Here is a 14,664-nt window from a genome sequence, read left to right on the forward strand (position 1 = left end):
AGAAACCAACATCAGGGAAAACATCATCAGAGAAACCAACATCAGAGAAACCAACATCAGAGAAACCAACATCAGAGAAACCAACATCAGAGAAACCAACATCAGAGAAACCAACATCAGAGAAACCAACATCAGGGAAAACATCATCAGGGAAAACAACATCAGGGAAAACATCATCAGGGAAAACAACATCAGGGAAAACAACATCAGGGAAAACAACACCAGGGAAAACAACATCAGAGAAACCAACATCAGGGAAAACAACTTCAGGGAAAACAACATCAGGGAAAACAACATCAGGGAAAACAACACCAGGGAAAACAACATCAGGGAAAACAACATCAGGGAAAACAACATCAGGGAAAACAATATCAGGGAAAACAACACCAGGGAAAACAACATCAGGGAAAACATCATCAGGGAAAACAACACCAGAGAAACCAACATCAGAGAAACCAACATCAGGGAAAACAACATCAGGGAAAACAACACCAGGGAAAACAACATCAGAGAAACCAACATCAGGGAAAACAACACCAGGGAAAACAACATCAGGGAAAACAACATCAGGGAAAACAACATCAGGGAAAACAATATCAGGGAAAACAACACCAGGGAAAACAACATCAGGGAAAACATCATCAGGGAAAACAACACCAGGGAAAACATCATCAGGGAAAACAACACCAGGGAAAACATCATCAGGGAAAACATCATCAGGGAAAACATCATCAGGGAAAACAACACCAGGGAAAACATCATCAGGGAAAACAACACCAGGGAAAACAACATCAGGGAAAACAACATCAGGGAAAACAACACCAGGGAAAACAACATCAGGGAAAACATCATCAGGGAAAACAACACCAGGGAAAACAATATCAGGGAAAACAACATCAGGGAAAACAACATCAGGGAAAACAACATCAGGGAAAACAACATCAGGGAAAACAACATCAGAGAAAACAACATCAGGGAAAACATCATCAGGGAAAACAACATCAGGGAAAACATCATCAGGGCTAAATCGTACTACAATGAAGCAATGCAGGGCAGTAAAAAGAGAAACCAAAAGGTGATGTTGCATTTTACACTTGAATTAATGTTAAGGGGTACTTTGGCTGTCAAATCGCATATTATCAATGGTGTAATTGTGATATCTCATTCATTGTCTATTTCATCACCTCATCATAGTCTCTCATAGCATGGAAAAGTTCTGAATAATGATATTTAAAAGGCTAATTATCATATTCCATATTCAACAACACCTACTGAAATATCAGTCAGGATAACCTTTGAAATGAACTATGCCTCCTCAACACTTTGCCTCTCATTTGCAGGCTATGTGATTAGTCTATAGTTGAAATGTGAAATGATTGAGACTTGTTGGTATTCAGAGACTTTTTCTGAATAGAGGTTATTTGCATTTTCTACATTTTAGCAGACACTTTTATCCAGAGCAATTAGGGTTAAGGGCCTTGCTCAATGGCACCTCGGCAGATTATTTTACCTGTCGGCACCGGCATTTGAACCAGCAACTTTTCGGTTACTGGCCTAACGCTGTTAACCGCTAGGCTACCTGCTGCCCCATTTGGATTGACCTGAGCTGACAATGAGGGTCACTTTGCCCTGGACAATATCAGTCTTATGTAGTAATACATTCAGAACTGTGCATTCTACATTTCCCCCTCTATCCTTTGCTATTGTTGGGGAGAGAGAACATGCCAGCCATTACAAAAAATAAACATGTTTCATTCAAAAGGCCACAGCTACATTCAATTTAATGTTGGGTGGGTGGGGGGGACGGGACAGGACAGGACAGGACAAGTTCCAAATGGTATTAGCAAACGTTCTGAATCTGATCTGGACTATATTAAATAATACAGTTAAATCATATTCAGATTTGACACGGATAGGCCACAATGTGTGTATTTAGGTCATGGTTAAACAGATTCTCCAAATGACAATATGGGTATATAATAAACGTGGGAAAGCTCAATGTGCTCATGGATATGAGTCAAAATGTATTTCTGAGCTTTTGGTGCAGAGAAAACATGAGTCTGAGGTGACTGGGTTCTGTGTGGATCACAGCTGGACCTTGGTGTGAACTGGACCATGGGTAAACTTGAAGAAAATTCATCATGTTTGCCTAATCCATTTTCAACAAGACAGACAGAGACATATATCAGATAAGTCCTTTACATAATAAATGCATCTTTGAGGAGAACCAAATCATTCATGATTTTATAAATATCAGGGCTGTACGGGACTCAAGAGTACGATATCTCAGGAAAATGTATCAAGAATGAATTAATGAATCAATGAAGAGATGGATGGATGAATGAATAAATGGTTGGATGAATGAATGGTTTAATTAGTGAAGAGATGGATGAATGAATAAATGGTTGGATGAATGAATGGTTTAATTAATGAAGAGATGGATGGATGAATAAATGCTTGGATGAATGAATGGTTTAATTAATGAAGAGATGGATGGATGAATAAATGCTTGGATGAATGAATGGTTTAATTAGTGAAGAGATGGATGGATGAATAAATGGTTGGATGAATGAATGGTTTAATTAGTGAAGAGATGGATGGATGAATAAATGGTTGGATGAATGAATGAATGGTTTAATTAGTGAAGAGATGGATGGATGAATAAATGGTTGGATGAATGACTGGTTTAATTAATGAAGAGATGGATGGATGAATAAATGGCTGGATGAATGAATGGTTTAATTAATGAAGAGATGGATGGATGAATAAATGGTTGGATGAATGAATGGTTTAATTAGTGAAGAGATGGATGGATGAATAAATGGTTGGATGAATAAATGGTTTAATTAGTGAAGAGATGGATGGATGAATGAATAAATGGTCAGATGAATGAATGGTTTAATTAATGAAGAGATGGATGGATGAATAAATGGTTTAATTAATTAAGTTTTAGACCAGTAGCTCTTTCATGACTAGTTACTGTCCATGCATACTTGTCTACTAACATAGCCACTTCTAGGAAGACTGTATAAATCATAAAGTCGGTGCCTTTGGCTATAGTTATTGTTCCATTGTGGAAAAATGTTAATGCTCACTCACCTGACTAATAAATTGGCTTAAATTTCAAACATTTAAATCAGTTGACATGCAAACAAGATGTTTTCTGTATCATACTGTATAGTGGTCTTGTATCAAATCAACTAGTCTATGGTCATAGTTTGAAATAAATGTATTCCAGAATGTATATCATTTACTAAAAAAAGTAATAATTATATTACGCAAAAGCATGCACACTTAATGCCAAAGAAAATCATAATTTAACTTATTTTACAATCCACGTTTTAAATATCCTATATTCTTTAATTTCCCTTTGGAAGCAGCATTTCTATAAATATATAACAAAAACACATTGAATACATATTTACCTTTTTTTTGTAGTTGAACTACTTCAACAGAGATCGAAGAGAGATTCCTCAAAGCAACTCTTGTGAGAAGGATATCTGCCCAGCTCCCTCCGTCAATCTGTCTCCCTTCAAGTAGTCCACCTTTTCACTGCTGCATCTGAATAAGAAGCAATCTGACTGCTGGGGGGGACCTCCACAGCCGTATGATTTCATTCGCTCGAGTCGCCACTGCTGACTATTATCAAATGAACTACATAAGGAAGTTGATATAATTCTGAATGTCACTCACTACTAGTTCTCAGTCAACATATTATTTGGCTGTGCGGATTTATTTACCTCTAGGTTATTTTGTGGATCACAATGCTGCCATCTATGGGTGGCTATACAGTAGAGGAAATACAGTAGAGGAAATACAGTAGAGGAAATACAGTAGAGGATATACAGTAGAGGATATACAGTAGAGGATATACAGTAGAGGAAATACAGTAGAGGATATACAGTAGAGGATATACAGTAGAGGAAATACAGTAGAGGATATACAGTAGAGGAAATACAGTAGAGAATATACAGTAGAGGCTATACAGTAGAGGATATACATTAGAGGAAATACAGTAGAGGAAATAAAGTAGAGGAAATACAGTAGATAATACACAGTAGAGGCTATACAGTAGAGTCTATACAGTAGAGGCTATACTGTAGAGGATATACAGTAGAGGCTATACAGTAGAGGATATAGAGTAGAGGCTATACAGTAGAGGATATACTGTAGAGGATATACAGTAGAGGCTATACAGTAGAGGCTATACAGTAGAGGCTAGACAGTAGAGGATATAGAGTAGAGGCTATACAGTAGAGGATATACAGTAGAGGCTATACAGTAGAGGATATACATTAGAGGAAATACAGTAGAGGAAATAAAGTAGAGGAAATACAGTAGATAATACACAGTAGAGGCTATACAGTAGAGTCTATACAGTAGATGCTATACAGTAGAGGCTATACAGTAGAGGCTATACAGTAGAGGCTATACAGTAGAGGATATAGAGTAGAGGCTATACAGTAGAGGATATACAGTAGATGCTGTACAGTAGGGGTGGCTATACAGTAGAGGCTATACATTAGAGCATATACATTAGAGGATATACATTAGAGCCTATACATTAAAGCCTACATACTAGATCCTATACAGTAGAGGATAAACATTAGAGCCTATACATTAGAGCCTACACATTAGAGCCTATACATTAGAGGCTATACATTAGAGCCTATACAGTAGAGGCTATACATTAGAGCCTATACATTAGAGCCTACACAGTAGAGGCTATACAGTAGAGGCTATACATTAGAGCCTATACAGTAGAGCCTATACATTAGAGCCTATACATTAGAGCCTATACAGTAGAGGCTATACATTAGAGCCTATACAGTAGAGGATATACAGTAGAGAATATACAGTAGAGGATATACAGTAGAGGATATACATTAGAGCCTATACAGTAGAGGATATACATTAGAGCCTATACAGTAGAGGATATACAGTAGAGCCTATACAGTAGAGGACATACAGTAGAGGATATACATTAGAGCCTATACAGTAGAGGATATACAGTAGAGGATATACATTTGAGCCTATACATTAGAGCCTACACATTAGAGGACATACAGAGAGGATATACAGTAGAGGCTATACATTAGATGCTATACAGTAAAGGCCATACAGTATCATAGTCCATGTCCAGTGATTTTTGGGAGTATTTTCTGAACTTGAAAGAAAGACAGGTAGAGAAATACTTTTTTCAAGTTCATTAGCTTTGTTTTAAAAGCTTCCATCATAAAAATGAATCTGTCATCCAACTATCAGAATCTAAAATATCTAGCACAGTACATCACACATGATAATGAATCATACATGGTAATGAATGTAGTATATTTATCACACATGATAATGAACGTAGTATATTTATCATACATGGTAATGAATGTAGTATATTTATCATACATGGTAATGAATGTAGTATATTTATCATACATGGTAATGAATGTAGTATATTTATCATACATGATAATGAATGTAGTATATTTATCATACATGGTAATGAATGTAGTATATTTATCATACATGGTAATGAATGTAGTATATTTATCATACATGGTAATGAATGTAGTATATTTATCATACATGGTCATGAACGTAGTATAATTATCATACGTGGTAATAATGAAAGTATATATTTATCATGCATCTAATGAATGTAGTATATTTACCATACATGGTAATGAATGTAGTATATTTATCATACATGGTAATGAATGTAGTATATTTACCATACATTACAATGAACGTAGTATATTTACCATACACATGGTGATGAACATATAGTAGCTACATTTATAATGATTTCATCTGAGCTATTAATACTCTTGATTGGACTGGTATCTTAAAAGCAGTGACAAAGCTCGTTACAACATTATAGACCAACATGGTGTAGTAGCCCTAACAAAATGCAACCGGTGTGGTTTCAGGATATTACCCCAACAATGAACTGCTTTTTATTTGAACCATATCATAAAATCAACAACATTTGATAGGAGTAACATGACAAACACTGGACCGTTCCAATATTTGCAACGATATGTCACCGAATTCATTCTCCTCAATAATAAAGACAAATACACATAACCTAATAATGACAGTACAGGAAATCCAATCATGTTTCTGTCCAGGAATAACACATGATAACGTATAAAAAATGTCTGCAGTGAACAGGTATCTATTTCTCAGGTATGGGACTCTTGTCCTCTTTAGGGTTCTGAGTGGCTGCCTCTGGTCCGCTCTGTGATTGGTCCGTGGAGGTCTGCTCTCGGCTCAGTGACGGCAGGAGGAGACACTCCAGCTCCTCAGCGCTGAGGGCCACTTTCTCAGGTACCAGCCAACGCTTTAGATGCTCCAGGGTACTGTGAAGGGAAGTTATCACACATCCTATCAATACACAACGAGGCAAGGTTGATAACAGAACAATGAGTGGACCTGTAAGAAATTTCACAACGTCAGCCTACAACGCTGCTCAGTGATAGTGAGTTTATAGACTTACTTCTGCCTGTACAACAAATGATGCTCTTCTACTCACCTCTGATCTAGCTCGTCCTCCTGAAAGAGTTCCGAGCTCTGAGTGTCGTGCAACAATCTATCCCAGCATTCTGTTTTGGCCTGAGATAGGGAGCGCAGCATCTCCCTGGACGTCACCTCAGTACACTGGCCCTTTATTCTCTTCAGACGGTTCTCTGAAAGACAGGATTTATAATGAACTTCAATAGTATGCTAAGTAATATGGGACCTTGATTTCTGGCTTTCTCACAATCATTCCAAATAGCCAAGTCAAAAAATTTGACTTTGCAGTGTGTTGCCAGGGGAGACTAGGATTAACAGTAAAACCTGTGTTTGGATACTTTCCCAATTCATTATCTTTCTGGACATAACATGTTCTGCATGAACTATAGCTTACACCTATCAAATCAAATCAAATGATTTGTCACATGCACCGAATACAACCGGTGTAGACCTTACCGTGAAATGCTTACTTACAAGCCCTTAACCAACAACGCAGTTCCAGAGATAAGAAAATATTTACCAAACAAACTAAAGTAAAAAATTATAAAAAGTAACAATAAAATAACAATAAGGAGGCTATATACAGGGGGGTACCGGTACAGAGTCAATGTGGAGACTATATACAGGGGGTACCGGTACAGAGTCAATGTGGAGACTATATACAGGGGGTACCGGTACAGAGTCAATGTGGAGCCTATATACAGGGGGTACCAGTACAGAGTCAATGTGGAGACTATATACAGGGGGTACCGGTACAGAGTCAATGTGGAGACTATATACAGGGGGTACCGGTACAGAGTCAATGTGGAGACTATATACAGGGGGTACCGGTACAGAGTCAATGTGGAGGCTATATACAGGGGGTACCGGTACAGAGTCAATGTGGAGACTATATACAGGGGGTACCGGTACAGAGTCAATGTGGAGACTATATACAGGGGGTACCGGTACAGAGTCAATGTGGAGACTATATACAGGGGGTACCAGTACAGAGTCAATGTGGAGACTATATACAGGGGGTACTGGTACAGAGTCAATGTGGAGACTATATACAGGGGGTACCGGTACAGAGTCAATGTAGAGGCTATATACAGGGGGTACCGGTTCAGAGTCAATGTGGAGGCTATATACAGGGAGTACTGGTACAGAGTCAATGTGGAGACTATATACAGGGGGTACCGGTACAGAGTCAATGTGGAGACTATATACAGGGAGTACCGGTACAGAGTCAATGTAGAGGCTATATACAAGGGGTACCGGTACAGAGTCAATGTGGAGACTATATACAGGGGGTACTGGTACAGAGTCAATGTGGAGACTATATACAGGGGGTACTGGTACAGAGTCAATGTGGAGACTATATACAGGGAGTACCGGTACAGAGTCAATGTAGAGGCTATATACAGGGGGTACTGGTACAGAGTCAATGTGGAGACTATATACAGGGAGTACTGGTACAGAGTCAATGTGGAGGCTATATACAGGGAGTACTGGTACAGAGTCAATGTGGAGGCTATATACAGGGGGTACCGGTACAGAGTCAATGTGGAGACTATATACAGGGAGTACTGGTACAGAGTCAATGTGGAGGCTATATACAGGGAGTACTGGTACAGAGTCAATGTGGAGGCTATATACAGGGGGTACTGGTACAGAGTCAATGTGGAGGCTATATACAGGGGGTACTGGTACAGAGTCAATGTGGAGGCTATATACAGGGAGTACTGGTACAGAGTCAATGTGGAGGCTATATACAGGGGTTACTGGTACAGAGTCAATGTGGAGGTTATATACAGGGGGTACCGGTACAGAGTCAATGTGGAGGCTACATACAGGGGGTACTGGTACAGAGTCAATGTGGAGGTTATATACAGGGGGTACCGGTACAGAGTCAATGTGGAGGCTATATACAGGGGGTACCGATACAGAGTCAATGTGGAGGCTATATACAGGGGGTAATGGTACAGAGTCAATGTGGAGGCTATATACAGGGGGTACTGGTACAGAGTCAATGTGGAGGTTATATACAGGGGGTACCGGTACAGAGTCAATGTGGAGGCTATATACAGGGGGTACCGATACAGAGTCAATGTGGAGGCTATATACAGGGGGTACCGATACAGAGTCAATGTGGAGGCTATATACAGGGGGTACCGGTACAGAGTCAATGTGGAGGCTATATACAGGGGGTACTGGTACAGAGTCAATGTGGAGACTATATACAGGGGGTACTGGTACAGAGTCAATGTGGAGGCTATATACAGGGGGTACTGGTACAGAGTCAATCCAACATCAAGAATGGAAAGAAGGCTGACCCTCTTAACTATAGTAAAGCAGTGATGGTCACCAACACTGGTCCTAGGTAGCTGTTGGGTATACATTGTTCCATACTAGCAAGGACCAGGGTTGATGGCTAGGGCTGTTACAGTGACTATATTACCGCCACACCTGCAGTCATGACTAGGGCTGTTACGGTGATTCTATTACCGCCACACCTGCAGTCATGACTAGGGCTGTTACAGTGACTATATTACCGCCACACCTGCAGTCATGACTAGGGCTGTTACGGTGACTCTATTATCACCACACCTGCAGTCATGACTAGGGCTGTTACGGTGACTCTATTATCACCACACCTGCAGTCATGACTAGGGATGATACGGTGACTCTATTATCACCACACCTGCAGTCATGACTAGGGCTGTTACGGTGACTCTATTATCACCACACCTGCAGTCATGACTAGGGCTGTTACGGTGACTCTATTATCACCACACCTGCAGTCATGACTAGGGATGATACGGTGACTCTATTATCACCACACCTGCAGTCATGACTAGGGCTGTTACGGTGACTCTATTATCACCACACCTGCAGTCATGACTAGGGATGATACGGTGACTCTGTTATCACCACACCTGCAGTCATGAGTCATGACTAGGGCTGTTACGGTGACTCTATTATCACCACACCTGCAGTCATGACTAGGGATGATACAGTGACTCTGTTATCACCACACCTGCAGTCATGAGTCATGACTAGGGCTGTTACGGTGACTCTATTACCGCCACACCTGCAGTCATGACTAGGGCTGTTACGGTGACTCTATTACCGCCACACCTGCAGTCATGACTAGGGCTGTTACGGTGACTCTATTATCACCACACCTGCAGTCATGACTAGGGCTGTTACGGTGACTCTATTATCACCACACCTGCAGTCATGACTAGGGCTGTTACGGTGACTCTATTACCGCCACACCTGCAGTCATGACTAGGGCTGTTACGGTGACTCTATTACCGCCACACCTGCAGTCATGACTAGGGCTGTTACGGTGACTCTATTATCACCACACCTGCAGTCATGACTAAGGCTGTTACGGTGACTCTATTATCACCACACCTGCAGTCATGACTAGGGCTGTTACGGTGACTCTATTATCGCCACGGCTGCAGTAAAATTCTACATGACAGTTGAGTCACGGTAATCTCATTTTATGCATTTTGGACATGCATTAGTAGTACTCGCAGACGATCATCAGGGCGCTAATGGCCTGGTTACTCAGGGCTCTATTGTCCTGCTAACCACTCTGACATTAGTGGAAAACATGGTACTTCTGGATGTTGCTTCAAAGCCTAACAACGAATTGGTCAGGTCTTTCTAAGGTGATGATTCATTCAAAACTCCCATATGCATATTAGAGATAATGCATAAACACAGGCCTCTATATGAGCCCAAGCCCCCCCAAAAACTGAATTAAAAATAATGATTGTGCCGTTATACAATACATAGCCAACCACATAATTACACATGGCAGAAAAACATTAAACAAAATACTGATTTAAGATCTTTGGTAAATAATTTGTCTAGCCTAAAATAAACTAATTGAGATTTAGTCTACAATTATAGTGCATTTGTGTTGGATTTTCCATAGCCTATCAATAGGTTTTTTATTAAATGTTTTTATTTAACCTTTACTTAACTAGGCAAGTCAGTTAAGAACCAATTCTTATTTACAATGACGGCCTAGGAACAGCGGGTTAACTGCCTTGTTCAGGGGGAGAATGACAGATTTGTACCTTGTCAGCTCGGGGATTTGATCTAGCAACCTTTCGGTTACTGGCCCAACGCTCTAACCACTAGGCTACCTGCTGTCCCATAATTAATAGACATTACCTTTAGCTACAGAATATCTCACCACTGTGAGTTTCCATCTCCTTCATTCCTTTCTCCAGCACGCAAAGAGATGGTCTGTCAACAGTTAAATGAAATACTTTGTTTCGTTGTGAAAACATGTTACTATCGATGTTCCCCAACAGATTTCACTTGGTTTCCCAAATGAAGCACGGGGTAGCTGCAGGAACAGGGAGAACCCATTGCACACAGAGTTTAGGTAGAACATTACATTTGGCGCAGCGAAATTACCGGAGTAGCCTACCCAACATGAGTGAAAAACTTATCGGCGGGAAAGCGGCCTCAATTTGCTATTCAGGTGCATATGGATGACATGTATTTCCCCCCTGCCCCTGTCCCTCCCCATTTGATAATGGGCCATTATAAATCATTATAAAATAAATGTTACATATTAATGAAGACAAGATTAAATTGAAAATAGTCTGATGGGTGAAAATATGATCACTTGATGAGAGAACAGACTGTGCAGTCTGAGGCAAGGAACAGAGTGCATGCTTTTTTTTTGTGACCATCTCAAATCAACAGAAGCCCTATATAGTCGCATCAATAGCCCTATATAGTCGCATCAATAGCCCTATATAGTCACATCAATAGCCCTATATAGTCGCATCAAGAGCCCTATATAGTCGCATCAATAGCCCTATATAGTCGCATCAAGAGCCCTATATAGTCGCATCAAGAGCCCTATATAGTCGCATCAAGAGCCCTATATAGTCGCATCAATAGCCCTATATAGTCGCATCAATAGCCCTATATAGTCGCATCAATAGCCCTATATAGTCGCATCAAGAGCCCTATATAGTCGCATCAATAGCCCTATATAGTCGCATCAAGAGCCCTATATAGTCGCATCAATAGCCCTATATAGTCGCATCAATAGCCCTATATAGTCGCATCAATAGCCCTATATAGTCGCATCAAGAGCCCTATATAGTCGCATCAAGAGCCCTATATAGTCGCATCAAGAGCCCTATATAGTCACATCAAGAGCCCTATATAGTCACATCAAGAGCCCTATATAGTCACATCAAGAGCCCTATATAGTCGCATCATGCAGCCCATATATCTTTTGATTTCTAAGGCAGTCTAAAGTTGCCAAATAACTCTAAATCTAGTATATAGGACCTGTTTCAAATTATCACTTTTACGCTCAACATAGCCACTTCATATGCGCGCACTCTCGCTCCAGAATGGGAAAAATATTGATTATATTTTATTCAGCTAAATTCAAATATATTCTTATTATTATAAAATCCTATAATATAAAATAATGGCACAGGACTAATAAGCATATCTTGTCTGCTAAATTAACAAGCCTATGGCATGGTGCATAGCCAGATAACATACAGTAGGCCAACACATTTTCTGAAAAAATTCATAAAATCATATCATAATGTTTTGTTTAGACCAGACTAACATAAATAATGAATTCATTGTGATGGTGTGTATTCAATTGATTTATTATACTTTTTTAAATGTAGATGTTCCAAAGGTGCGCATCAGAAGCTTGTATGCTGCTTGTATGAGTAGAGGCTGGAGATGCTAAACATGTTTATGTTAATTAATGGTCAATTACCGTGAGACTGCCAGTCTTTTGCATGACAATAATGGGCTGACAAAATGTAATGACCGCCACAGCCCTATTGATGGCATCAACTGGGCCATAGATAAGGGTGAATCATAACAGAAGGTCGATATTAGATTGACTTTACCTAAACTAGCAATGTAGACATCCGAGTCTTCCATAGGTTCCCAGACGCTGTGAGAGGAGAAACTCATAGACGTGCCATTAGATTGTAGGTCACTGCCAACATGTGAAGGTTGGAATGAATCTTTGAACAGAGCAGCATTATCCTCTCCTTGGCCTTGATCTTCCTCCTGCACGTCAGGCAGGCTCCAGCACATCTCTGACCACAGATCTCTGCTGGACCGGGCCTTATGAGTCTCAAAATCGTCAATCATTTTCATGTAGATACAGTGGTCTGTTGAGACAAGCATCATCAACAACATAGTCAGTGGTGTAAAGTACTTTAGTAAAAATACTTTAAAGTACTACTTAAGTCGTTTTTGGGGGGTATCTGTACATGACTTTACTATTTATATTTCTGCTAACTTTTACTTTACTACATTCCTAAAGAAAATAATGTACTTTTTACTCCATACATTTTCCCCTCGCACACAAAAGTACTCACTACATGTTTACAGGAAAATGGTCCAATTAACACTTGTAAAGAGAACATCCCTGGTCATCCCAACTGCCTCTGATCTGGCGGACTCACTAAACACAAATGCTTCATTTGTAAATGTCTGAGTGTTGGAGTGTGCCCCTGGCTATCAGTAAAAAAAATATATATATATATATAAAATTGTGCCGTCTGGTTTGCTTAATATAAGGAATTTGAAATGATTTATACTTTTGATACTTAATATATTTTAGAAATTCCATTTACCTTTGGTACTTAAGTTTTTACTCAAGTAGTATTTTACTGGGTGACTTTCACTTGAGTCATTTTCTATTAAGGTAGCTTTACTTTTACTCAAGTATGACAATTTAGTACTTTTTCTACCATGGAAAAAAAGGTTATTATGAACTACTAATAGCAAGCTCAATAATGAATTAAATTACAGCTAGCAAGAGCAATGCAATTAAGTTTGAAAGTACACCAAATCCAAGGTGTTGGTAAACTGTCCACCAAATTAGAAATGAGATAAACTGCAACAATGAATCAGAATGTTCCTATTTGTTAGCTAGGATATTACTTTGAGATGCAGCCAACTAGTTAATGTTAACGCCAATAATCCCCTTGTCATTGGAATTTCAAATTATAAATGGTAAACATTCACTCTGCTAGCTAAAGGTATTTATTGGTGTCTTACCTTCGACTTCAATAATTTAGAGCAGCTAAACCGTATTTTACCAGGTAGTATCTAGGACTTTACCTTGCTAACGTTAGCTAGCTAGCCTGCTGGAAGAATCCCTAACAAAATCCAAACAAGGCAATCCTTCTTTGGCGTGTTTTGAGTGATCTGACTAGATAAGGTAACTGCCTGTCAAGTCATTCTGAAGTTCTATGAATGCTCATTGGCTTTCATTTATGTAATCCCAATGTTATTGGTCAGCTGTGTCCTACATGGTTGTCTCTAGTTACTAAAGCCACAAAGTCAAAATAGGTTAAATCGTTAAAAAAAAAATAGCTTTTTGGTCTTAATTCATGGTTAGGGTTAGGCATAAGGTTAGCAGTGTGGTTAGGGTTAGGTTTGACCGTCCTACAGCCAGAGATACATTTCTCTAATATCTCTGCTACAGCTGAGGCCAAATTAAATCATTATCGTCATCATCTTTATCTTCTTCTTCATTTTCTTCTTCATCTTCTTCTTCTTATTTTTCTCCTTCAAGGTTTATTGGCAGACTACACCCCAAAAGGTGAATTACCGCAACCTACTGTGCGGGATGAAAACAAAAAGATCGCAACAATAAGGTTATCAGTGTGGTTAGGTTTGTCTGGCCTACAGCCATATATGCTTTTCTCTAATATCTATGCTACAGCTGATGCCAAATGAAATCATCATCATCACCATCTTCTTATTTTTCCATCTTCTTCTTCTTCTTCTTCTTATTATTATTATAATAATAATAATAATAAGAAGAAGATGGAAAAATAAGAAGATGGTGATGATGATGATTTCATATATTATATATATATATATATATATATATATATATATATATATATATATATTTTTTTTTTTTTTTTTTTTTTCTCCTTCAAGGTTTATTGGCAGACTACACCCCAAAAGGTGAATTGCCGCCACCTACTGTGCGGGATGAAAACAAAAAGATCGCAAAATCCTTTTGCCTCCATATAGGAGATTCGATAGAACGTCCTGACTTTCACCACCTTGACTTCCTTCACCCTTACGGGGCATTTCAAGAACTCTGGATCATGATCCTCTACT

The 14,664-nt window shown here is 39.3% G+C and overlaps 1 protein-coding gene across 2 annotated transcripts; it reads right to left on the reverse strand.

Annotated features, from left to right (window-relative positions):
* Nucleotides 1–3,712: 3,712 nt before the first annotated feature.
* On the reverse strand, nt 3,713–13,741 carry LOC106608562 (coiled-coil domain-containing protein 32). Of its 2 annotated transcripts, none has more exons than XM_014206641.3 (4): nt 13,648–13,711; nt 12,420–12,689; nt 6,533–6,686; nt 3,713–6,359 (listed from the first exon to the last, which is right to left on the reverse strand). In XM_014206641.3, exons 2-4 carry the CDS (start codon nt 12,673–12,675, stop codon nt 6,176–6,178), a joined length of 594 nt encoding a protein of 197 aa, XP_014062116.2. In that variant the 5' UTR covers nt 12,676–12,689; nt 13,648–13,711; the 3' UTR covers nt 3,713–6,175. The 2 variants fall into 2 exon arrangements, with proteins under 2 accessions (XP_014062116.2, XP_014062051.2); XM_014206576.3 differs by having other exon boundaries at nt 5,917–6,359; nt 13,585–13,741.
* Between the last annotated feature and the right edge of the window lie 923 nt (nt 13,742–14,664).

Source organism: Salmo salar, chromosome 01 (genome assembly GCF_965601325.2).
Source record: "Salmo salar chromosome 01, fSalSal1, whole genome shotgun sequence".
Lineage (NCBI taxonomy): Eukaryota > Metazoa > Chordata > Actinopteri > Salmoniformes > Salmonidae > Salmo > Salmo salar.